General features: G+C 41.0%; 2 protein-coding genes across 3 annotated transcripts; one reads left to right on the forward strand and one right to left on the reverse strand.

Annotated features, from left to right (window-relative positions):
* Positions 1-32: 32 nt before the first annotated feature.
* LOC110508610 (zinc finger protein 830) lies at positions 33-1482 on the forward strand. The gene has a single exon (XM_021589262.2). The coding sequence runs from the start codon at positions 169-171 to the stop codon at positions 1273-1275; it is 1107 nt and encodes a 368-aa protein (XP_021444937.2). The 5' UTR covers positions 33-168; the 3' UTR covers positions 1276-1482.
* Positions 1483-3562: 2080 nt separating this feature from the next.
* On the reverse strand, positions 3563-26619 carry LOC110508612 (EF-hand calcium-binding domain-containing protein 14). 2 transcript variants are annotated; one of them, XM_021589265.2, is made up of 10 exons: positions 25802-26619; positions 19216-19361; positions 18821-18966; positions 18531-18629; positions 16578-16688; positions 15973-16062; positions 15490-15654; positions 12982-13108; positions 12750-12872; positions 3563-4760 (listed from the first exon to the last, which is right to left on the reverse strand). In XM_021589265.2, exons 1-10 carry the CDS (start codon positions 25978-25980, stop codon positions 4582-4584), a joined length of 1365 nt encoding a protein of 454 aa, XP_021444940.2. In that variant the 5' UTR covers positions 25981-26619; the 3' UTR covers positions 3563-4581. The 2 variants fall into 2 exon arrangements, with proteins under 2 accessions (XP_021444940.2, XP_021444939.2); XM_021589264.2 differs by having other exon boundaries at positions 19216-19364; positions 25802-26615.

The following is a 26619-nucleotide window of genomic DNA, read 5'->3' on the forward strand; positions in this document are numbered from 1 at the left end:
GCATAATCTATTTAGAAATGCAAAATATTTTTTAAGGCACACAAAATATATTGTTGTAAACTCGTGATGATACATGCAATGTAAAAGTACCAGCTTTGGGTATAATTTACAGTATTTGTTCTCAAACTTAAATCTGGCAATATGTTTGACGCCAACTATGGGTCCTGAATGAAGACAGTGTTTTTTTCTTTGCCAAGGTTTCTGAAATTTGGTTTGAAACTCAATGAAAGAATGCCTCCAAAAAATAAGCAGAAGAAAGTGATACATCAAGATGAACTGCGACGGTTAATGAGAGAGAAACAAAGGCAAACGATAGATAAGAAGCGTGTCGAATCCCCATATGCCAAGTACAACAGTCTCGATCACCTTAGCTGCGTACTCTGCAACGAGCGAGTAAAGAATGAACTATTGTGGCAGACTCACATTCTTGGAAAACAGCACAAGGAGAAACTTTCCGAGCTCAAGGGGTCTAAACAAAGTTCTACAAGTCAAGGACCCCAGCCTCTGCTTAAAAGGAAAGCTTCTGAAGACACGAATGGGAAGAAGTTTAAACCAGTGGCAGGTACAGAGCAGTTGTCTACGCCAGGGCTACCTGATGATTTCTTTGCTAAACCTGCCCCGCCGGGGCCGAAGAAACTACCAGGAATATTGAAAAAAACGACATCTGCTGGGCTGAGTCTTTTGGCCGGAGTCGATGATGAAGACCGTGATGAAGAGGAGGCTGGTGACCAGGGGGCAGATTCTAGCTTGGGTGTGCAGAAGGGGGCACCTGCCTCAGGACTCCTATCTGATTTCTTCGACAACAGCACCATTCCAGCTGTCCCAGCTGCTTCTCATTCAGGGTCTATCCTCAAACCAGATGAAACTGAGAAGAGTGTGGAGAAGAAGGGAAATACACCTGAAGCTCTACCAGAAGGCTTCTTTGACGACCCAGTGAGAGATGCCAAAGTCCGTAATGTCGATGCTCCCAAAGATCAAATGGATAAGGAGTGGGAAGAGTTCCAAAAGGAAATGAGGCAGGTGAACACCAAATCAGAGGCCATTGTAGCAGAGGATGACGAGGAGGGTCGTCTTGAGCGTCAGATTGATGAAATCGATGAGCAAATTGAATGTTACCGGAGGGTTGAGGTATTGAGAGATAAGCAAGATGTGGTGAAGAAGGTTGTGAAGGAGAAAACAGAAGACCAGGAAGACTCCAGCAGAAGTGATGAGGATGAAGAAGAGCTGCTCCACTTGTTGTCAAGGGATTGGAGGGCCAAAGGGGCCCTTGCTTAAAATTCCCAGGGCATTTTGACCCTAACTTGATCAAAAGGTTTCTCCAGATTATAAATAAGAGCGAAGTTGCATAGGAAGCCACTTCTTTCCTCCCTCCATGTCAATGACAAACATTTGTTGAGGATATTGAATGTCTATATAACATGATTTTGTGGTAAATACTGTCAGACTGTCGCACACTTGCGGAAATACTGTACTATCAGCATTCATAAAAAAAAAATGAACAGGAGCCAAATCCTAAATTCTCATTCCTGGAGCCCTTACACACAACTCAGACACATAATAAAATGCACACTCATTGTGTTTCCTCTGTGGTTGCACAACAAATATACAATCACAGCTAATACAAACAAAACATATTCAATTTACACCCCATGTGTTCATTATTGGAACCTGGTGCATACTAGTACATGATACACTGCATTCCAAAACAAAAACCAGAGTCCTTTATGAGAACCTTGACTTGAATACCGTCTAATGTTTGAAAAAGTATGGAAACTACAGACTGTCAAATCCTGTTAATCCGCATGTTCATTTATTCATTAGTGCTCGCACAAAACAATAAAATTCCCAAAGCACACATCTTTGTAGGGACAATATTCCTGTCGGAAATCTAAATGACAATTCAGAATCTGTTTTACCTAATTGAGTTACAGAATTCCACACCATTACCCTGCAAACCAAAATTATGTTCAAACAGTCCTTTATGTTAATTTGATAAATTACACATTTATTCATGTTACATTGAAAAACATGCAAAGCACAACTTCAAAACTATTTCCGTTACAATGCTGAGGATTATCTACAGTCCTCTAGCTATACAAAGCAGCCCAAGTCCCCCCCATACAAGTCAATCTTACATGATGCCATATAAAACAATTCTACCATATTTACATCATACGACAGTGTTGAGGGATTTCACATGTCCTGATTTGTACATTTGCATTTCATTATGTAAAGTCCCACACAAAATGACAGAATCAAGTAAAGAGGGATCAGTGCTTCTCTCACTATCAGCCAGGTGTGCTTACTTTTGTCTTTCTTCTGTACTACACACAACACTTACAGTACCAGTCAAAAGTTTGGACACACCTACTCATTCCAGGGTTTTTCTTAATTTTTTTACTATTGTCTACATTGTAGAGTCATAGTGAAGACAGCAAAACTATGAAATAACACATATGGAATCATGTAGTAACCCAAAAAGTGTGAAACAAATCAAAATGTATTTTATATTTGAGGTTCTTCAAAGTCACCACCCTTTGCCTTGATGACAGCTTTTCACACTCTTGCTATTCTCTCAACCAGCTTCATGAGGTAGTCACCTGGAATGCATTTCAATTAACAGGTGTGCCTTGTTAAGTTCATTTGTGGAATTTCTAACCTTAATGCATTTGAGTCAAATCAGTTGTTGTGACAAGGTAAGACAAGGTACAGAAGATAGCCCTATTTGGTAAAAGACAAAGTCCATATTATGGCAAGAACAGCTCAAATAAGCAAAGCGAAACGACAGTCCATCATTACTTTAAGACATGAAGGTCAGTCAATACCGAACATTTCAAGAACTTTGAAAGTTTCTTCAAGTGCAGGCACAAAAACCATCAAGCACTATGACGAATGATGAACTATGATGAAACTGGCTCTTATGAGGACCGCCACAGGAAAGGAAGACCCAGAGTTACCTCTGCTGCAGAGGATAAGTTCATTAGAGTTACCAGCCTCAGAAATTGCAGTCCAAATAAATGCTGCAGAGTATAAGTAACAGACGCATTTCAACAACTGTTCAGAGGAGACTGCGTGAATCAGGTCTTCCTGGTCGAATTGCTGCAAAGAAACCACTACTAAAGGACACCAATAAGAAGAAGATACTTGCTTGGGCCAAGAAACACGAGCAATGGACATTAGACTGGTGGAAATCCGTCCTTTGGTCTGATGAGTCCAAATTTGCGTTTTTTGACTCAAACCGCTGTCTTTGTGAAACGCAGAGTAGGTTAACGGATGATCTCCGCATATGTAGTTCCCTCCGCGAAGCATGGTGGTGGTGCGGGGGTGCTTTGCTGGGGACACTGTCAGTGATTTATTTAGAATTCAAGGCACACTTAACCAGCATGGCTACCACAGCATTCTGCAGTGATACGTCATCCCATCTGGTTTGCGCTTAGTGGGACTATAATTTGTTTTTCAACAGAACACTGACCCAAAACACCTCCAGGCTGTGTAAGGGCTATTTGACAAAGGCGAGTGAAGGAGTGCTGCATCAGATGACCTGGCCTCCACAATCACCCGACCTCAACCCAATTGAGATGGGTTGGGATGAGTTGGGACGCAGAGTGAAGGAAAAGCAGTCAACAAGTGTTCAGCATATGTGGGAACTCCTTCAAGACTGTTGGAAAAGCATTCCAGGTTAAGCTGGTTGGAGAGAAGGCAAAGCTGTCGAAGGCAAAAGGTTGCTACTTTGAAGAATCTAAAATATATTTGTTTAACACTTTTTTGGTTACTACATGATTCCATATGTGTTTCATAGTTTGTGTCTTCACTATGACTCTACAATGTATAAAATAGTAAAAATAAAGAAAAACCCTTGAATGAGTAGGTGTCCAAACTTTTGACTGGTACTGTATATATACTGCAAATTGAAGTGATCACTATAGTCTGTTAGTATAAGCTCATTTACATTGTATTATTGCTACATATGCTTCAGGAGTTAATATTTCAACATGATTCATTCTGAACTAGTTAAAAGTGTGTGTTTATAGCCCTTCAAATATTGCAGACTTAAAAACAACTTAAAAATAAACTATGGTTGGGTTAAGGATATGTCTACAGTCTCTGTGTTACATTAAAATCCAAATAAGAATGCAGAAAATAACTCGAGACTTACAACAAAACATGTATAAAGAAGACAGAAAATGAGCAAAGACGATCTGAACTTATCTAAAATGGGAGTGTGTGTGTGGTAGGAACTACATTATAATAGGTGATATTTTGACCCTTCTCAACAATTCATTTGACATCAACTGGTCATAAATGAATAAAACAAATATTTCTGAACAGTACCATTTTGTAAACTGTTTTGGAAAATAATATAGAAATATCAAAGCTTGGATCTGAGTTGCTTACTCTAGCTTAGGCGTGTAGGACCAGTAAGGTGTGGAAGGGGGGGGGGGCTAGCCAGTGCTACCGTTCAACATTCAGTTTGTTATTAAATACTCAGTTCAATAAAAGTGCAACTATCTTCACTGTGAGGCACTCCACACACACCAGAGACCACTTCTCCTTCCACTGTTGCCTCTGCCACTCCTCTTCTCACAGACCTGCAGCAGCTTTCATTTCAGCCAGTGAGAACCTCTGGTCCCCGTCTTTGTCGTAGCGTTCCAGGCTTTGGGGATCTGGCGTTGCTGTGTCAAATAATTTCTTCAGGACTTGGTAAGACATCCCCTGAGTGGTGGGGTCGGTACCCGAGCGCTCAAAGAGCTCTTTGAGATCTATTGGAAGTAGAAGAGAGGTTTCAGGCAATTGTTAATTGGCCACAAAATAAAATGCAATCTGACTTTTACAGTTGCATTTCTCCTTGTGTATGCAGGATACTCTGTAAACAAGCACGTTTCCATCCACAGTTTTTATGTGAGTAAAGTCATGCAGTATAAAATAAAATGACAGGTGTGATGGAAACAGGAAGTGTCGGTACAATGTCAAATGTTGAGAGAATTTATTTGTTCGACATCTTTGTGTCGGTAAAATCATTATGCATCAATTGTCTTGGAAACTCCTTTATGAGCAAATATTGATATCATAAACCATGTTGAAGAAAACTTGGAGTCACAGGATGAAATACTACGTTGTACTACCACCACAACGTGAAACGCATTAAGAGTTTATAGACAGATTCAATAAAATGAACTTCATGGTGGTTAATGATGGACGGTGATAAAATGCAATTGTGTTCGTTGTCCATTCCTTATGCCTGCCTATACCATAACCCACTGCCAACATGGGGCACTCGGTTCACAACTTTGACATTGGCAAACCGCTCACCCACACGACACTGTCTCCCATCTGCCCAGTAAAGTTGAAAACAGGATTAATCCATGAAGAGCACACTTCTCCAGTGTGCCAGTTGCCATCGAAGGTGAGCATTTGCCCACTTAAGTCAGTTACGACGGCACACTGCAGTCAGGTCAAGACCCTTGTGAGGACGACGAGCACACATGAGCTTCCCTGAGACGGATTCTGACAGTTTGTGCACAAGTTCATCGTTTGTGCAAACCCACAGTTTCATCAGCTGTCCGAGTGGCTGGTTTCAGACGATCCCACAGGTGAAGAAGCGGGATGTGGAGGTCCTGGGATGGCGTGGTTATATGTGGTCTGCGGCTGTGAGGCCAGTTGGACGTACTGCCAAATTTTCTAAAATGACGTTGGAGGCGGCTTATGGTAGAGAAATTAACATTAAATTATCTGGCAACAGCTCTGGTGAACATTCTTGCAGTCAGCATGCCAATTGCACTCTCCCTCAAAACTTGAGGCATTTGTGACATTGTGTTGTGTGACAAAACTGCACATGTTAGAGTGGCCTTTAATTCTCCCCAGCACAAGGTGCACCATTGTAATGATAATGCTGTTTAATCAGGTTCTTAATATGCCACACCGGTTCGGTGGATTATCTTGTACTTATCACACCATACATTTTCCTTAACAGCCAAAAGTACTCATTTAGTTTTGAATGCTAAACAGGATAGGAAAATGCAACTTATACACTCAAGAGAACATACCTGGTCATCCCTACTACCGCTGATCTATCGGACTCACTAAACACAAATACGTTTTAAATTATGCATTGGAGTGGCTAAAAAAAAACAAGGTGCCGTCTGGTTTTCTTAATATAAGGACATTTAAAAGTATACCTTTAAGTTGGACACTTAAGTATATTTAAAACCAAATACTTTTAGACTTTTACTCAAGTAGTATTTTACTGGGTAACTTTCACTTGAGTCATTTTCTATTAAAAATCCATTAGCAGTCTAAGCCCTGTCTAATCCATTCTTGAATGGAAGAAGGTTGGATCACCAAGAATCTTCCTAGAGCTGGCCGCCCGGCCAAACTGAGCAATCGGGGGAGAAGTTCCTTGGTCAGGGAGGTGACCAAGAACCCGATGGTCACTCTGACAGAGCTCCAGAATTACTCTGTGGAGATGGGAGAACCTTCTAGGACAAACATCGCTGCAGCACTCACCAATCAGGCCTTTATGGAAGAGTAGGCAGATGGGAAGCCACACCTCTGTAAAAGGCACATGACAGCCCGCTTAGAGTTTACCAAAAGATACCTAAATACCCTCAAACCATTCTTTGGCCTGAATGCCAAGCGTCACGTCAGGAGGAAACCTGAAACCATCCCTACGGTGAAGCATGGTGGTGGCAGCATCATGCTGCGGGTATGTTTTTCAGCTGATAGGACTGGGATACTAGTAAGGATCAAGGGAAAGATGTAGGGAGCAAAGTACAGAGAGATCCTTGATGAAAACCTGTTCCAAAGCGCTCAGGACCTCAGACTGGGGTGAAGGTTCACCTTCCAACTGGACAACAACCCTAAGCACACAGCCAAGACAACGCAAGAGGGGCTTCGGGACAAGTCTCTGAATGTCCTTGAGTGGCCCAGCCATAGCCCGGACATGAACCCGATCGAACATCTCTGGAGAGACCTGAAAATAGCTGTGCAGCGACGCTCCCCATCCAACCTGACAGAGCTTGAAAGGATCTGCAGAGAAGCATGGGAGAAACTCCCCACCTACAGGTGTGCCAAGCTTGTAGCGTCACACTCAAGAAGACTCGAGGCGGTAATTGCTGCCGAAGGTGCTTCAACAATGTACTGAGTAAAGGGTCTGAATACTTATGTAAATATAATTTCCTTTTTTATTTATTTTTTATTAATTTGCAAAAATGTCTAAAAAAACATTTTTTGCTTTGTCTTTATGGGGAATTATGTGTAGATTGAATTTAATCCATTTTAGAATAAGGCTGTAACGTAACAAAATGTGGAACAAGTCAAGGGGTCGGAATACTTTCCGAATGCAATGTAAATACAAAAGTATGTGGACACCCTTTCAAATTAGTGGATTAGGTTATTTCAGCCACTCGTTGCTGACGCGTGTAGAAAATCGAACACACAGCCATAGACAAACACTGGCAGTAGAATGGCCTTTCTGAAGAGCTCAGTGACTTTCGATGTACCGTCATAGGATGCCACCTTTCCAACAAGTCAGTTAGTCAAATTTCTGCCCTGCTAGAGCTGCCACAGTCAACTTTAAGTATTGTTATTGTGAAGTGGAAACGTCTAGGAGCAACAACGGTTCAGCTGCAAAGTGGTAGGCAACACAAGCTTACAGAATGGGACCACTGTGTGCTGAAACACGTATCACGAAAAAAATATTCTGTCCTCGGTTGCAACACTCACTACTGAGTTTCAAACTGACCCTGGAAGCAACGTCAGCACAAGAACTGTTCGTTGGGAGCTTCATGAATTGGGTTTCCATGGCAGATTAGCCACACACCAGCCTAAGATCACCATGAGCAATACCAAGCATTGTTTGGTGGAGGAATTATAGTCTGGGGCTGTTTTTCATGGTTTGGGATAGGCCCCTTAGTTCCAGTAAAGGGAAATCTTAATGCTACAGCATACAATGACATTCTAGACGATTCTGTGCTTCCAACTTTGTGGCAACAGTTTGGGGAAGGCCCTTTCCTGTTTCAGCATGAAATGCCCCCATGCATAAAAAGAGGTCCATACAGAAATGGTTTGTTGTGATCGGTGGCCAGAACTTGACTGGCCTGCACAGAGCCCTGACCTCAACCACCTTTGGGATGAATTGGAAAGCCGACTGCGAGCCTGGCACAATCACCCAACATCAGTGCCCGACTTCACTAATGCTTGTGGCTGAATGGAAGCAAGTCCCCACAGCAATGTTCCAACATCTAGTGGAAAGCCTTTCCAAAAGAGTGGAGGCTGTTACAGCAACAAAGAGGGAATCAACTCCATATTAATGCCAATGATTTTGGAATGAGATGTTAGACAAGCAGGTGTCCACATATTTTTAAGAAAGATCAGGAAACATGTTTTTAATTCGGATTATTTTTGGCACTAAACTATCTCCATATATACATCCATACATTTTTTCAACTGGTACCGGGGGACCTTTAGACAAGTCTTGTGAGGCCTGTGGGAGCCTCACCTTTCCACAGAGGGTTCAAATTAGTGTGTAGCCAAAACTGTTCGGATGCAACAGACAGAAGTTGGCAGATTTGCTGTTCCCGACTTCAGACAAGTGCCAAGACGCTTTGTGGGGGTTGTAGAGCAAAACAGAGAACACCATCTTGTTCGTAATAGTTTGTAGGCCAAACCGTTCGGACACTACATACAATTTTGTGAGAAAACCGATTTTCGGGACGTCTCATGGTCTGACAAACACTGCTCTTGCTTCGTCACCTTTCACTCCAGATGTGGAAGTGCAACATTGGTGGATGCAGTGGATTGCGACGCATCCAGTTGTTGGGGTTCTGAGAATATGAAAATATACTTATTCATGTCACTGATGGACTGCTGAGGTTTAGAGGGTCTACACCAGAAGTTAATGGATATAGGAGGAAGGTATATAGTGTGCTCAACTAAGCTTGGAATGTGTTGAGTGCAGGGAAGCGATTATATGTGGCAGGCATTGATAAGGGGAGAGAGCCATGGATTGGTGATCAAATAAAATTTTATTGGTCACATACACATGGTTAGCCAGTGTTAATGCGAGTGTAGCGAAATGCTTGTACTTCTAGTTCTGACCATGCAGTAATATCTAACAAGTAATCTAACAACTTCACAACAACTACCTTTTACACACAAGTGTAAAGGAATGAATAAGAATATGTACATATAAATATATGGATGAGCGATGGCCGAACGGCATAGACCAGATGCAGTAGATGATATAGAGTACAGTATATACATATGAGACAAGTAATGTAGGGTATGTAAACATTATATAAAGTGGCATTGTTTAAAGTGACTAGTGATACATTTATTACATCAATTTTTCCATTATTAAAGTGGCTGGAGTTGAGTCAGTATGTTGGCAGCAGCCACTCAATGTTAGTGATGGCTGTTTAACAGTCTGATGGCCTTGAGATAGAAGCTGTTTTTTAGTCTCTTGGTCCCAGCTTTGATGCACCTGTACTGACCTCACCTTCTGGATGATAGCGGGGTGAACAGGCAGTGGCTCGCTCGGGTGGTTGTTGTCCTTGATTATCTTTTTGGCCTTCCTGTGATATCGGGTGTTGTAGGTGTCCTGGAGGGCAGGTAGTTTGCCCCCGGTGATGCGTTGTGCAGACCTCCTCACTACCCTCTGGAGAGCCTTACGGTTGTGGGTGGAGCAGTTGCCGTACCAGGCGGTGATACAGCCCGACAGGATGCTCTCAATTGTGCATCTGTAAAAGTTTGTGAGTGTTTTTGGTGACAAGCCAAATTTCTTCAGCCTCCTGAGTTTGAAGAGGGGCTGTTGCACCTTCTTCACCACGCTGTCTGTGTGGGCGGACCATTTCAGTTTGTCCGTGATGGGTATGCCGAGGAACTTAAAATTTCCACCTTCTCCACTACTGTCCCGTCGATGTGGATAGGGGGGTGCTCCCTCTGCTGTTCCCTGAAGTCCATGATCATCTCCTTTGTTTTGTTGACATTGAGTGAGAGGTTATTTTCCTGACACCACACTCAGAGGGCCTTCACCTCCTCCCTGTAGGCCGTCTCGTCGTTGTTGGTAATCAAGCCTACCACTGTAGTGTCGTCTGCAAACTTGATGATTGAGTTGGAGGCGTGCATGGCCCCGCAGTCATGGGTGAACAGGAGGTACAGGAGAGGGCTGAGAATGCACCCTTGTGGGGCCCCGGTGTTGAGGATCAGTGGGGTGGAGTTGTTGTTTCCTACGCTCACCACCTAGGGGCGTCCCGTCAGAAAGTCCACCACCCACTTGCACAGGGCGGGGACGAGACACAGGGTCTCGAGCTTAATGACAAGTTTGGAGGGTACTATGGTGTTAAATGCTGAGCCATAGTCGATGAACAGCATTCTTACATAGGTATTCCTCTTGTCCAGATAGGTTATGGCAGTGTGCAGTGTGATTGCGTCGTCTGCGGAACTATTGGGGCCGTAAGCAAATTGGAGTGGCTCTAGGGTGTCAGGTAGGGTGGAGGTCATATGATCCTTGACTAGTCTCTCAAAGCACGTTATGATGACGGAAGTGAGTTGTTTAGCTCAATTACCTTAGCTTTCTTGGGAACAGGAACAATGGTGGCCCTCTTGAAGCATGTGGGAACAGCAGACTGGGATAGGGATTGACTGAATATGTCCGTAAACACACCAGCCAGCTGGTCTGCGCATGCTCTGAGGACGCGGCTAGGGATAATGTCTGGGCCGGCAGCCTTGCGAGGGTTAACACGTTTAAATGTTTTACTCACGTTGGCTGCGGTGAAGGAGAGCCCGCAGGTTTTGGTAGCGGGCCGTGTCGGTGGCATTGTATTGTCCTCAAAGAGAGCAAAGAAGTTGTTTAGTTTGTCTGGAAGCAAGACATCGGGGTCCGCAACGAGGCTGGTTTTCTTTTTGTAGTCCGTGATTGACTGTAGACCCTGCCAAATACCGCTCGTGTCTGAGCCATTGAATTGCGACTCCACTTTGTCTCTATACTGAGGCTTAGCTTGTTTGATTGCCTTGTGGAGGGAATAGCTACACTGTTTGTATTCGGCAATGTTTCCGGTCGCCTTGCCCTGATTCAAAGCAGTTGGGTTCGTGCTTTCAGTTTTGCGCGAATGCTGCCATCAATCCACGGTTTCTGGTTGGGGAAGGTTTTAATAGTCGCCGTGGGTACAACCTCACCGATGCACTTACTAATAAACTCGCTCATCAAAACAGCGTATACATCAATGTTGTTGATGGGAGAAATAAAAGTTTATGGCCCATATCACTAGTGTCCTGCCTAGCAGTAAATAACGATGTTTGTTCAGATGTGTAGGAGGAGACTCGGCATGAAAGGAACAGATAAATATCTGTGCTTGTGTGGAAAAACAACAGATCTCTCTAGCTTAAACTGACAGATTTTTATGGGGATTTAAAAATATATGCGCTAATTAGACTTCCGTGGGGGCACAGACATCGACTCTGGGGGTTAAGGTATGTATACTTTTACTCCAGTACAGCGGTGAAAGTAGATTTAATTTCTTACCGGTACGGGACACCCAAGTGCGCGTACACTTTTTTTAATACTACAAAAATTACTGGATAGCCTACTCTGCCGACATTGACAACAACAAAAAAAAAACAGATGAATAAAAACAATGTCTGATCCATATAATCGGCCAACGAAAAGGGGAGACACAAATACAATATAACGTCCATCTAACCTGGAGGAAATTATTGTCCAAAAACAAACAAAAGTGGCACTGACCCAATGATAAAGACAGTGAATATGCACACTCACCGGCAATATGGCCAATGTTCTCCGCTGGTGCCAATAAGATGTTCGCTCAATTAAGTTACGAATTTTGATAACTAAAAGACAGATTGGAGTATTTTCATTGTCATCTCTTTACAGCAATAGCCATTTGCTTTCCAAACTGTTTTTCCACGATGGTATTTTTAAATATTGCTATATGCCTGGCCGGATTGCTCTGCTTTCACTGACAGTCGCAACTCAACAACATATTTGGTATCTGCAGTGAGCCCTGCACAAATTGTAGGCCCTTCCAACTGTAGGCTATGAGATTAAAACAATCTACTACTTTTTTGTTGTTGTTAGAAGCTAATGATCCTCTGTGATCAAATCCTTTTTTTCTGGTGTAGTAGCCTATTTTGAATGATTTGATTTATTTCTGTATAGACAGGAGTAAGCTAATTTTGGCTATTTAATTCTATTTACTTTAGGGAAAGCTTAGCTTCCCCATGCCTTATGAACACCCCGCCTATGCCTTTTAATGTGGCGTAAACACAACCAGTCATGTTTTCATCCGATTGTCAAACAATCACTTAAAGGTACTCCTGTAGGCTACATTCTGCGATAGTCATTAGGCCTGGACTTGTAACATGAATTGATGCATCCACTGTTGTCCACGCACGCCTCGGTCTTGGCCACTCATCTCCGACTTGACAAAATGTAAGTGTTCTCCTCGAACCACAACTCAATTTACAGGGTATACCACACGGTTTCCAGTTAATTCACTAACTTTTCCATGCGGCTGACATACAGTAATGCTAACTAATAGGGTAATAGCCTATAGTTTATTGAGCATGTTGTATTAATTGCGATAGGCTCATGTTTTACCGGGACGGAGTACCCCCACTATTTATTTTGCCGGGACGCCATATGACAATTTGGTACTTTTTTCCACCACTGCGTATGACTGAGATTGTGATGTATGATCACAGATATTACTGACTAAACATGTATCCAATACCTTTCAGAGAGCTGACTCCAGGGAATGACACAGTCTTTGGGCTTTCTGTTCCAGACTCTCTCTTGGTGCGGTTTGGAGTCAAAAACCATGGACGCCTCGTTGGCTTTGAACCTGTGGATTTTTCTGGAGAAAGAACAGGCCAAAGTCATCCAAAGGTAACATTGTACATCACCGTACTTATTTTTTTAATGAAAATGTAATAGACAATTAAGCTTTCTTGTCTTATTTATACCATGTGTAGCTTCTGAAGTTGCTGCTTTAAGTCCATCTGCATTGGTGTCCATCTCTGTGGCCAGGTCCTTCACTGGTTCTGTTGCATCTCCACTGACAGGCAATTGTTCAACTACCTCCACAAGGTCCTTAGAGGTTGAAATGTAAATTTTGTTTTATACACCGTACATTCGGAAAGTATTCAGACCCCTTCCCTTTCTCCACATTTTGTTACGTTACAGCCGTATTCTAAAATTGATTAAATATATTTTTCAATTCTCTGAATGTTCTTGAGGCCCCAGCAAGAGCCCAGACTTGAACCCGATCGAACATCTCTGGAGACCTGAAAATAGCTGTGCAGCGACTCTCCCAATCCAATTTCACAGCACTTGAGAGGATCTGCAGAGAAGAATGAGAGAAACTCCCCAAATACAGGTGTGCCAAGCTTGTAGCGTCATACCCAAGACTCAAGGCTGTAATCGCTGCCAAGATGCTTCAACAAAGTACTGAGTGAAGGGTCTGAACACTTTTTTTTTGTAAAAAAGAAAAAAAACTAAAAACGTTTTGCTTTGTCATAAAGGGGTATTGTGTGTAGATTGATGAGGGGGAAAAAACAATTGAATCTATTTTAGAATAAGGCTGTAACGTAACACGATGTGGAAAAAGTCAAGGGGTCTGAATACTTTCCGAATGCACTGTAGATATATATATATATTTTTACATTTAAGTGATCATAGCATAATTGATGGTGTTTTGATACATGCGAGCACAACTATAAAATCATGAACGCTCCAATTTGAAATGCAGCTCAACTCCAGTGCAGTAAGAACAGTACATCTTATCTGGGGAAAAAGCCACTGAGTGGCAAGCAGCTCTTTCTACAGCTCATTCTGAATCTGTATCTTATCGGTCTGTGTGCCATAACAGGACTATATAATCTGAACCATCTGTAACAGGAATTTCAAGGTGAACCAAAAGGAGAGCAATCATTGATAAACTCAATCATAAATAAATCCGGTTTATTCCAAGTTGCAACAGAGAGACACCTACAGAACAGAACCAGATTTTTTTTTTTACGGGCCTCTTGGAGACAGGCCCTTTACATTCTAATCAGAAAGTGACAAATGTCCTCTAAACCTCAGCCGGAGAAGCTTGAACCATGTACAAAGTCAAATCAAAAGATAATGACTTTGCCAGCTGCTACAAACGATATGGGGCGATTCCACGGCAGGAAGGCCCAGAAATATTTTCTGCCTCTCAGATTGTTGTTCTCAAGTCTCACATTGAGAGGAAGGCTATTTGATATGCTTTTTACATTTGTATCACAAACCATATGAGAAAATCATGATGAAAGTGGCCATTTTAGGCCCCTTTTAGACCTATACATGCCTTCTGTAAGAACCTATGATCCGTGAACCGTACATGATACAGACATCGTGGTGTCATTATACTCATTATAGATGTGCTCTAAAATATGGAGCAAGTCTAGATTCTGAAATACAATTTTTCACATAAATGTATTTTACATTAGTGAAAATGTGTATGAATATCTCAAAAGTACCCTTTATGATTTTGTACATTTTTAGACATGTACTTTAAACAATACTCTACAAGTACATCAAATTATCAGAGTGGGTACTCTGTTACAGTACTTCTGAAGTCATGATACATTTTATGAGTACCACCACAGTGAATGGGAAAATGGATTCAAAGAGAACTCCTTCTACTGGTGATTTGTTGATGACCTAGAAATATACATTTCTATGATGTAGTTTCTTTCCAAAACGCTATATAAATATCCATGTTCAGAAATGTTTATTGTTTAAAGAAACTAAAGAGATTGGTGTGTTTTTTCACCATCTAATCATGGCATGGGATGGTGTACTTGTTTGAAATCTATCATTGATGGTTTCATTTCAGAGACAAAAAAATAATAAAAAATGCAAAACGCTATATAAATAAGTAGTACTGCTAGGTTTTACAGTCAAATGTAACACAACTAAATTTTGAATAAAGCACTGCACAAATGATACATTTGGCATCAATATTATTATACATGTTGTATTATTATCATCATCAATTACAGTTTAAGACATTTTATTCATTTAACAGATGCTCTTATCCAGAGGGACTTAGTTTGTGCATTCATCTTAAGATAGCTAGCTGAGACAACTAAATATCACAGTCAAATATACAAATATTCCATTCCAGCTAAACAATGGATATATAGCGTATATAGCGCAATAATTTCTGGTAAAAAAAAAAGTGAAAAATTGGTGGATATAGCGTTTTAGAAATAAACTCATCATGTATAAAATGGATCACATCTTCAAAAGTAGCAGAGCACCCACTCTGGAAATGTGACACGTTGAGAGAGTACTGTAATGTTCCACATAACATAAAACATCAAAAATAAGATCAACCAAAAAGGGTACTTTGAGATATTCATATAAATATTTTTAATGTTGAATACATTTTGAAGTCTTAAATTACTGAATATTTATTAATCGTAAATATTCCCATTACTCACACTGTGTGGTGTTGTCTGAGGAGAGCCCTGCTCCATGGAAGACACCCTGTGAGTGAGGTTGGACACAGCGGTTTGGAGATTCTGGATTTGGTCACCAGTCCAGGAGTGGTACAGCCCTTGGGTCTTGTTAACTTCGCTCACAACCTCTCTCAGGTGAGTTACATCCTGTAAGAATACAACACAAACAAACAAATATATATTATTTCTTAATCTGATTGATGGACATATGTGTTAAAAATGAATTTTTGATTAAGGAACTGATCAGCACTACCATCAGTCCAGTTTGATTAGATAAATATGTAAGAAACTGACTTTGTAAAATCAGATTAAATGAACCACGCTCTATTTTATCCCAACAAATTACTTTTGTGTGAGAAAATGAATCCATGAGAAGAATAGTCAGTATTCTACCCTTCATAAATGGAATGCTTTGAAAGGGTATGAGAATGAAATTGATCAACAGTAAGAGTAGTGTACCAATACCTGGTTTTGAGCTAATGTTGATGAGCGGTTGCTTGTTTCTTTTTCAACTGAGGCTGTCGATTTCACATTTGATTCTTTAGCCTCGGCATCCTATTTTTTTTGCCCACAGAGAATAAAATAGCAAGTATTTAGTTGATCTGACAGAAACTGACCCAGATTCACTTTGCAGGCTGGCTTGTGCCAAAAAAGGGATCAGCACTTGTGCGGATACTGTTAGATTGTTTTATGTAAAGTGGATGACGCACGCACACACAGATAATCCCATCCATGTTACACATTGAACATAGGGCCCCATGTTTAATTTACCTATAATCTGCCACAACATTCAAAAGGTGCACAACAAATCAGTGTGGAGAGTTGCTAGTTCTGCCAGCTATATAAAAATAAAAATAAATTGTAGCTAGTTCAAGGATAGATTAGTGTACTGACCTCAGTTACTTCTTTCTACTGGTCTAGATGTTGTATAATCTGTCATCTAGTTCATTCTGCAGCTCATGCATTTGGATATTGGTACCGCTAACTGGCTCAGACAAACTAAAAGCAGGCATAGGTTCAAGCTGAAAAGAGCAGAGTGTAAAGGAAGTCAGTATTTTTATGTTCTTTACCATGGTCCTCTTGAGGTCGTCTGTTTCTTTCTTCTGGTCCTCAAGGGCCGTCTGTATTGTCTTGACATCATGCTGCACACTGGTTAAAGTGCTGCCGATTGAAGCCACACTCTGCAAATGAAAACATTTAAGCCTCAGATCCAGATGCATAAACTTTTTTTCATGGCAATATGACAACCCAATAGACCGTGGGTGAATACCGAGCAATATTGATGGCAATAATTGCAAACAAACATGGCAAATACTTCTGAATATACAGTTGAAGTCAGAAGTTTACATACACCTTAGCCAAACACATTTAAACTCAGTAATTCACAATTCCTGACATTTAATCCTAGTAAAAATTCCCTGTCTTGGGTCAGTTAGGGTCACCACTTTATTTTAAGAATGTAAAATGTCAGAATAATAGTAGAGAATGCTTTATTTAATATTTTATTTATTTCTTCACATTCCTAGTGGATCAGAAGTTTACATAATCAATTAGTATTTGGTAGCATTGCCTTTCAATTGTTTAACTTGGGTCAAACGTTTCAGGTAGCCTTCCACAAGCTTCCCACATACAGTTGGGTAAATTTTGGCCCATTCCTCCTGACAGAGCTGGTGTAACTGAGTCAGGTTTGTAGGCCTCCTTGCTCCCACACACTTTTTCAGTTCTGCCCACAAATTTTCTATGGGATTGAGGTCAGGGCTTTGTGATGGCCACTCCAATACCTTGACTTTGTTGTCCTTAAGCCATTTTGCCACAACTTTGGAAGTATGCTTGGGGTCATTGTCCATTTGGAAGATCCATTTGCGACCAAGCATTAACTGATGTCTTGAGATGTTGCTTCAATATATCTACGTAATTTTCCTGCCTCATGATGCCATCTATTTTATGAAGTGCACCAGTCCCTCCTGCAGCAAAGTACCCCCACAACATGATGCCGCCACCCCGTGCTTCACGGTTAGGATGGTGTTCTTCGGCTTGCAAGCCTCCCTATTTTTTCTCCAAACATAACAATGGTCATTATGGTCAAACAGTTCTATATTTGTTTTATCAGACCATTTCTCCAAAAAGTACGATCTTTGTCCCCATGTGCAGTTGCAAACCGTAGTCTGGCTTTTTTATTGCGGTTTTGGAGCAGTGGCTTCTTCCTTGCTGAGCGGCCTTTCAGGTTATGTCGATATAGGACTTGTTTTACAGTGGATATAGATACTTTTGTACCTGTTTTCTCCAGAATCTTCACAAGGTCATTTGCTGTTGTTCTGGGATTGATTTGCAGTTTTTACACCAAAGTACGTTCATCTCTAGGAGACAGAACGTGTCTCCTTCCTGAGCGGTATGAAGGCTACGTGGTCCCATGGGGTTTATACTTGCGTACTATTATTTGTACAGATGAAAGTGGTACCTTCAGGCATTTGGAAATTGCTCCCAAGGATGAACCAGACTTGTGGAGGTCAACAATTTTTTTCTGAGGTCTTGGCTGATTTCTTTTCATTTTCCCATGATGTCAAGCAAAGAGGTACTGAGTTTGAAGGTAGGCCTTGAAATACATCCACAGGTACACCTCCAATTGACTCAAATTATGTCAATTAACCTATCAGAAGCTTCTAAAGCCATGACATTTTCGGGAATTTTCCAAACTGTTTAAAGGCACAGTCAATTTAGTGTATGTAAACTTCTGATCCACTGGAATTGTGATACAGTGAATTATAAGTGAAATAATCTGTTTGCAAACAATTGTTGGAAAAATGACTTGTGTCATGCACAAAGTAGATGTCCTAACCGACTTGCCAAAACTATAGTTTGTTAACAAGACATTTGTGGAGTGGTTGAAAAACGAGTTTTAATGACTTCAAGTGTATGTAAACTTCCGACTTCAACTGTACATATGAGAAACCTTACTCGTCTCTCTTTTGCGTCTCAATTATGCTTTTTGTATATCTCACAGAAGTGATCAAGTTTAGATCTACCTTTTGGAGCTCTTCAACTGTAGTCGGAAGGTTGATTAAGTCTGAGGCTGATTTGATGTTGGCCTTTAGATGGTTCACCGCAGTGTCCAGAAAACTGATCTAATGAGAGAGAAGCATTCCAGAACACAGAACATTCAATTACACGTGGCAAACAGACTTCCCTTTCACTCTACCTTGTTTTAACCTTGATTTAACCTGCCATGGTGTGAGAGGTTTCACAACAATGGGGCTGACGGACGACAAAACAAGACAGTTCTACAGATAACATCACTTTCCTTTAAGCACTGTACCTTTCTGTTAATCTCTGTAAGGTTGGACCACAGTTTGTTCAGACCCTTGTCTCCATTTTCAATGTCCTCCAGTTTTCTCTGCTTTGTCTTCAGATCTTCACTTAGTTTTGGTATTTCATGTGACGAAACCTTCTGGCCGGATTCCACTGTAGAGAAAATATGCAGTAAAAAAAAAAAAAAAAAAACCCAATGTACTAAAACTGTAGTTACTGGGCTGTATGATTGTAAAACTCAGCCATAAGCAATTGATGTGCAAAGGTTAGCCTACTATTTATTGCGAAGTAAAGTGGGATAGTGTGTACTATTGTGGCTGAACTCATGCTTGAACCTGATGGCCTTTTCTAAAGATTGACATGGGACAAATGACAGGTTGCAGTGTTTGTCTGATGGCTTACTTGTATGCAGCTTTTCTTTGAGGGAGTCTAGATCTTCTTTCAGGGCAATCTGCATCCATATCAGTCCGGCACAAGCCGTAACACAGGCAGCCAGTATGATGAACAGGAACAAGGGATAGCAGACATTGCAGCACTTCACGTAACTTCTTCTATGATGAATGAGAAAGTTTTTATTAATATTTTACATTCACAAGCTTTATGCACCATAGCAAAATAATGGACTAAAGGAGCCTAACGTTACTCCTTATAGTCCAAGGACCGTACACGTTCTGTTCAGAGATGAATTGGCTCCATCAGCCAAAACAGCCAAATACTCCATCTAAACGTGAATGGATTCTCAAGTCCAATATGGTTCTAGAAACATAAATCCCTCTACTTTCATATCACATCAAAATAATTTCACAAATGCAAAATACACACTTACTGTACACTGTTTTAACACAGTGACAACATGCTTGTGGCGTCCATCTTCCATTCGGAGACACAGATAGCTCATTAGCATAGTATATGCCTCCATTGTCAATGGAGCAGTCTGTCAACGCTATGTTGGAGGTGCCGCACTATGCCATGTCTACCAGATGCGCATGCGTTTTGCCATATGTTGTTTTTGCCGGATGTCTAGCCCGTATTTTCCTGTACTTAATGCACAGGTGCTTCGCAGAGCTGCAGAACAGTTTGCAGCACGAAGTATATAATTTTCGCCCTGTTCGACCAATCAAGCTACTGGTTTCATATACTGTAGGGCTACCAACAGACTGGTCAATCAAATGTATTTATAAACCCCTTCTTACATCAGCTGATGTCACAAAGTGCTATACAGAAACCCAGCCTAAAACCCCAAACAGCAAGCAATGCAGGTGTAGAAGCACGGTGGCTAGGAAAAACTCCTAGGCCAGAACCTAGGAAGCAACCTAGAGAGGAAACAGGCTATGAGGGGTGGCCAGTCCTCTTCTGGCTGTGCCAGGTGGAGATTATAACAGAACATGGCTAAGATGTTCAAATGTTCATAGATGACCTACAGGGTCATATAATAATAATCACAGTGGTTGTCGAAGTGTGCACAAGGGCGCATTACAACAATTAATCTAGTTTGTTTCTATTCTTCAGTCACCCATCTCTAGCAACATCAATAAATTGAACTGGTTGTTCCCATATAGACTACTGATTTCAAAACACTAGCTTGCTAAATTACGTATTCATTTTGCATGCCATTCTTGTTGGCTAGTTTTGTGAAAACTAGCTCACTAAGCAAGTGTAGTAATGACAAATTGTCCTAGCGTCATTCTTAACTGAGACAAATTTCCAGTCGTTCAGCTGGTATTTTCTCACAATAGTCATTATCATTTGGCCTCTGTATGGTGCCACCCCATTGGAACTTTTACGAACTTCCGTTTGTACCACTGCATGGCAATGCAACTCACAACTTGAAAGTATTGAACGCTTGCGGTACACTGAACCCACCGTAACCTAGTGCGGCATCCCTAACTTTGCAGACTGCTCCATTGACAACTCGTGCGTTGTTTTCCCGAGCGGTGGTACTATCGGAAGTACACAGACTCCAACTACTGTAGCTAGCTTGAAGCACATGAGCATCAAGTAAGGAAAATGCTGACTAGACATCCGGCAAAAGAAAACGCATATGGTGGACAACGGCATAGTCCACTCTGCCCTCTGTCTGTTTCTGTAAACAAGCACTGTAACATGGAAATATGACCGTGTGGGAACCTTAACCCTATAAAAATGTATATATCAATTTAGCCTTTTTAAACATTTGTTTTATTATTTCTCACCGATATTAAAAATAAGGTCCGCAAGCGATACGTGTTAATCTTCAGACCGAGAGTCAGGGCTCTTAGCAAAACTTCCCCATAGGGAAGAAGCCTTCGTCCAATGACTTGTGTAATGTAAATGGAACTAAGAGTCATGATCAAGTAAGGCTACATGCATCATTGATAGACATATGTGACCCGTTTCAAGAAGCTTGGCGTATGTTTTTTGGGGCAAAAATGCTTTCTGGAACATGTTAACTTTCATCTGCCTTAATAACAAACTTGTATGCCATCTGGTAATACGAATAAAACAGAATTACGAGCCTAGTTGGTTTAGCCACAGAAAAAAGACAGGAACCTTCCCGCTAGCCATGATTGGCTGAGAAAATGGATGGGCTTGGACATGCCGAAAGAGGAGTTTGGATTGGTCTGCCACGTAGCACGCTTCTGTCTATAACATGAGGTACTCAGCATGTGTAGATAATCCTTGCTAATGTGGCCTTTTTGAAAGATATAACGTTAGCCATGGAGAACTGCAAAAGTGTTGCTATGGATCAACTGCCCAGAATTTAGCAGGCACTATCGACAAAGATCAGTGGGAAAAGATTGTGATGGACTACTTTTTGCACACAGCCAGTGTCAACCGGAGTGACTTGACACAACGGGCCAAACAAGCTGTAGCTAGCTACAAAACAAACGGAAAGACACGCTGCTGTGGAGCGTTCATCCATGTATACGGGTAAGAGTCTAGCTACATTTCATATATTTTACATTTCTAATTTTGTCAGAAAGTTGTTTTCATTGAAAATTAAAGCGTACCGTTTACCGTTTACGTTAACGTTAGCTAGCGAGCCAGCAAGCTAAGTGTATGATCCGTGTAGTAATACTAGTCGTATCTCAGTAAGCCATTTGCATTTCTAATAATTGCCTAATGTTAACTAGCTAGCTAACATTGAACTTAGCTAACCAACTAAAGTCAGAATGTACATTAGTTTCATATTTTTGCCCTACCCTTGCCACACTTGTTAGATATTATGCACATTCACAGCTTGATATCAAATGTCCTCGCCATGTGATTTATCATAGTTGCAGGAAGCAGCAATCTAAATGATCAGACTGAAAACATGCAAGGAAAAGTGATCGGTGAAATTATGAAGCGAGTGGGACAGGACAAATACAGCTTAATTCTATCCAATCAGAGCAGCAGGATCAATGTACAGCCCACCCTTCTCTTTGAAAACAGGCAAAGTAGACAGTTGAGTTTTGACCACGCACATGACTGACTCAAAAGACAGTACAGTATGGTTTAGAAAGTCTGACTGACACGAGAAACATGCTTGCTGGCACCCACATTTTTAAAATATTTTATCATAGATAATAAAAATATATATACTTGGATCATAACCGTATCCAGAAAATTGTACACATCCATTACGATACTCGTTTTGTCTGACTACTCAGCACACCCTTAGTGTCTGGGTAAGCATCATCTAATCATGATACAATATTTTTATCTGGACAATTTCTATTTTTGATATTGCTACTATGCAAATAACCATTTCACTATACTGTATCCTATGTGACAAATAAACTTGAGAAGAACATGACCTGCACCAAAGTCAGATTAGGATATAGGACTAGAAAAAGTGTATTTTTACCTGGAGTTTTTCCTCATTGTAAGCTACTACTTTCACCACTTTTAGTCTTGAAATCTTTGGTTGTTTATTACACTACCTTACTCACTCTATTTAGTACATGGCCTCACATGTGATTCCCTAAAGAGATAGGTGGGGCTTAGGCTTTCGAGGGTGTGAACTAGAAGTCGACCGATTATGATTTTTCAACGCCGATACCGATACCAATTATTGGAGGACCAAAAAAATCCGATACCGATTAAATCGGCCAATTTTTATTTATTTGTAATAAATTACAATTACAACAATATTGAATGAACAATGAACACTTAAATTAACTTAATATAAATACAGAAATAAAATCAATTTAGTCTCATAAATAATGAAACATGTTCAATTTGGTTTAAATAATGCAAAAACAGTGTTGGCAAAGAAAGTAAAAGTGCAATGTGCCATGCAAAAAAAGCTAACGTTTAAAATTCCTTGCTCAGAACATGAGAACATATGGAAGCTGGTGGTTCCTTTTAACATGAGTCTTCAATATTCCCAGTTAAGAAGTTTTAGGTTGTAGTTATAGGAATTATAGGACTATTTCTCTCTATACCATTTGTATTTCATACACCTTTGACTATTGGATGTTCTTATAGGAGCTTTAGTATTGCCAAGCCTATCAACTCCCGAAATTAGGCTGAAGTCATAAACAGCGCTGTGCATCCCAGCATTGCTAAGAGCTGCTGTTTGAATGAATGCTTACAAGCCTGCTGCTGCCTACCACCGCTCAGTCAGACTGCTCTATCAAACAACAAATCATATACATAATTATAATATAATAAACACACAGAAATACAAGCCTTTGGTCATTAATATGGTCAAATCTGGAAACAAAAGGTTTATTCTTCCAGTGAAAAACAGAACCGCTCCGTATTTTATCGAACGGGTGGCAACCTAAGTCTATATATTACTGTTTCATTGCACAACCTTCAATGTTATGTCATAATTAAGTAAAATTCTGGCAAATTAATTACGGTCTTTGTTAGGAATGAATGGTCTTTCAACAGTTCACAAGCCAGGTGGCCCAAACTGCTGCATATACCCTTACCCTGCTTGCACTGAACATAAGATAAGTGACTCAATTTCCCTAGTTAATACTGCCTGCTAACATGAATTTCTTTTAACTACATATGCAGGTTAAAAAATATACTTGTGTATTGATTTTAAGAAATGCATTGATGTTTATGGTTAGGTACATTTGTGCAACGAATGTGCTTTTTTCGTGAATGCGCTTTTGTTAAATCATCAAGTTGAAGTAGGCTGTGATTCAATGATAAATTAGCAGGCGCCTCATTGATTATATGCAATGCAGAACAAGCTAGTTAACCTAGTAATATCATCAACCATGTGTAGCTAACTAGTGATTATGTGAAAATGTATTGTTTTTTAAGATAAGTTTAATGCTAGCTAGCAACTTACCTTGGCTCCTTGTAGCCACAAGGTCTTTTTGATGCTGCACTCACGTAAAAAGTGGTCAAGTCTGCCACGCAGTCTCCTCGTGGATTGCAATGTAATCCACGAGGATTATGAAGATCCTATGTAAACTTGAAATCGGCACTAATTAATAGGCCATGCCGATTAATCGGTCAACCTCGTGTGAACGATGCTGAGTAGGTGTAGACAAAGAGCTCCTTTTTTTATTTAACCTTTATTTAACTAGGCATATCAGTTAACAACTAATTCTAAATGTACCATTTTTTATTTTTTTTATTTCACCAGGTAGGCTTGTTGAGAACAAGGTTCTCATTTACAACTGCGACCTGGCCAAGATAAAGCAGAGCAGTGTGACACAGACAACAACAGAGTTACACATGGAATAACATGGAATAAACAATAAACAAGTCAATGACACAGTATAAAAAAGAAAGTCTATATACAGTGTGTGCAAAAGGCACAAGGTAGGCAATAAATAGGTCATAGTAGCGAAGAATTACAATTTAGCAGATTAACACTGGAGTGATAAATGAGCAAATGATGAAGTGCAAGTAGAGATACTGGTGTGCAAAGGAGCAGAAAAGTAAATAAAAACAGTATGAGGTTGAGGTAGGTAGATTGGGTGAGCTATTTACAGATGGACTATGTACAGCTGCAGCGATCGGTTAGCTGCTCAGATAGCTGATGTTTAAAGTTGGTGAGGGAAATATAAGTCTCCAACTTCAGCGATTCTTGCAATTCGTTCCAGTCACTGGCAGCAGAGAACTGGAAGGAAAGGCGGCCAAATGAGGTGTTGGCTTTGGGGATGATCAGTAAGATATACCTGCTGGAACGTGTGCTACGGGTGGGTGTTGTTATCGTGACCAGTGAACTGAGATAAGGCAGAGCTTTACCTAGCATAGACTTATAGATGACCTGGAGCCAGTGGGTATGGCAACGAATATGTAGCGAGGGCCAGCCGACGAGAGCATACAGGTCGCAGTGGTGGGTGGTATAAGGTGATTTGGTAACAAAACGAATGGCACTGTGATAGACTGCATCCAGTTTGCTGAGTAGCGTATTGGAAGCTATTTTGTAGATGACATCCCCGAAGTTGAGGATCGGAGGGATAGTCCGTTTTACTAGGGTAAGTTGGGCGGTGTGAGTGAAGCAGGCTTTGTTGCGAAATAGAAAGCCGATTCAAGATTTGGTTTTGGATGGGAGATGTTTAATATGAGTCTGGAAGGAGAGTTCACAGTCTAGCCAGACACCTAGGTACAATAACGGCCTACCCCGGCCAAACCCTAACAACTTTGTGCCGCCCTAAGGGACTCCCAATCACGGCCAGGTGTGATATAGCCTGGAATCAAACCAGGGTCTGTAGTGACGCCTCTAGCACCGAGATTTGGTGCCTTTGACCGCTGTGCCACTAGTAGGTGTACCAACACATCTAAGGGCCATTTTCACAAAAGTGGGGTTACAAGTTTATCAACTTTCAAAGCAGAATTACTTTCCCATTGTTCCTCAACTGCAGTGTATTATTACATATCATGTTGTAGCTCTGAGTCTCTACTTTTATCATATGTAAAAAAATAAAAAATAAACTATTTAAAATGTTGCTACATAAGACCAAAGTGAGGCACGTCAGTCACATATTTGGAATGGACGTTGTGTCAGCGGAAAATACACAGGGGCTAAGTAGCTAGATCGATCACTTACTTTCCAAAAGCAGCGACAGTAGCAAAGTTGCTGAATTCATCATCATCTGAACTTGATTCGGATTCTGAGTCTAGTGGAGGCTCGGTTCTGAGGAGCCTGTGCCCGGACCCCTTTTTGGTTTTCTTCCTTTTACTGTCCCCAAGTCCGATTAATGCATCGAGTTCCTTCCTCTTCTTCATCCTCTTCTGTGGGGTCAGCGAACCCGCTGAGCCCGACTTAAAACCGACCAAATCCAACGTTTTATCCAGTTTGGTTATTGTATAAAGTCCTCTAGGTAGCTAGCCAGTACCACAAGCTACAGTTGATTATCTGATAAGGCTTGTTGTTAGCCAACTAGATAGTCGCTTGGCTAACTAGCTACCTGGCTAACGTCGTAATTTGAAACTACTACCATGAGCTACCAAGCATGTAGCCAAGCTTGTTAGACAGCTAGCATGATATTTTAAAAGCTCGTTGTACTGGGTTAACGTCTAAAATAGTGAGCAACCCAGCTAGCAACTATTTTGACACTGGCCGCTCAACCCACCGCCCAAGGCACAACCAGAAGGTAAAATGGCGATTTTGAGATAGCTATTGAGCGAAAGACGGTAAACAGTATAAGCTATACATCAGGTTACTTTTAGTAGCACTTCCAATACAGTATACATCTAACCAAAATTGTTTAAATGTCAGTGCAGTCGTAAATGCATCTGACGCGCTAATAATGTTGTTTTGATGTTGAACATCTGATAGAGCCGCCCACACTAGCAGCTTCCTTGATGTTCTTCTTTGCTATCATTCCGTTCGCACATTTCGTTGTGCATGCCGCCACCTACTGT

This window comes from Oncorhynchus mykiss, chromosome 28, assembly GCF_013265735.2.
Source record: "Oncorhynchus mykiss isolate Arlee chromosome 28, USDA_OmykA_1.1, whole genome shotgun sequence".
Lineage (NCBI taxonomy): Eukaryota > Metazoa > Chordata > Actinopteri > Salmoniformes > Salmonidae > Oncorhynchus > Oncorhynchus mykiss.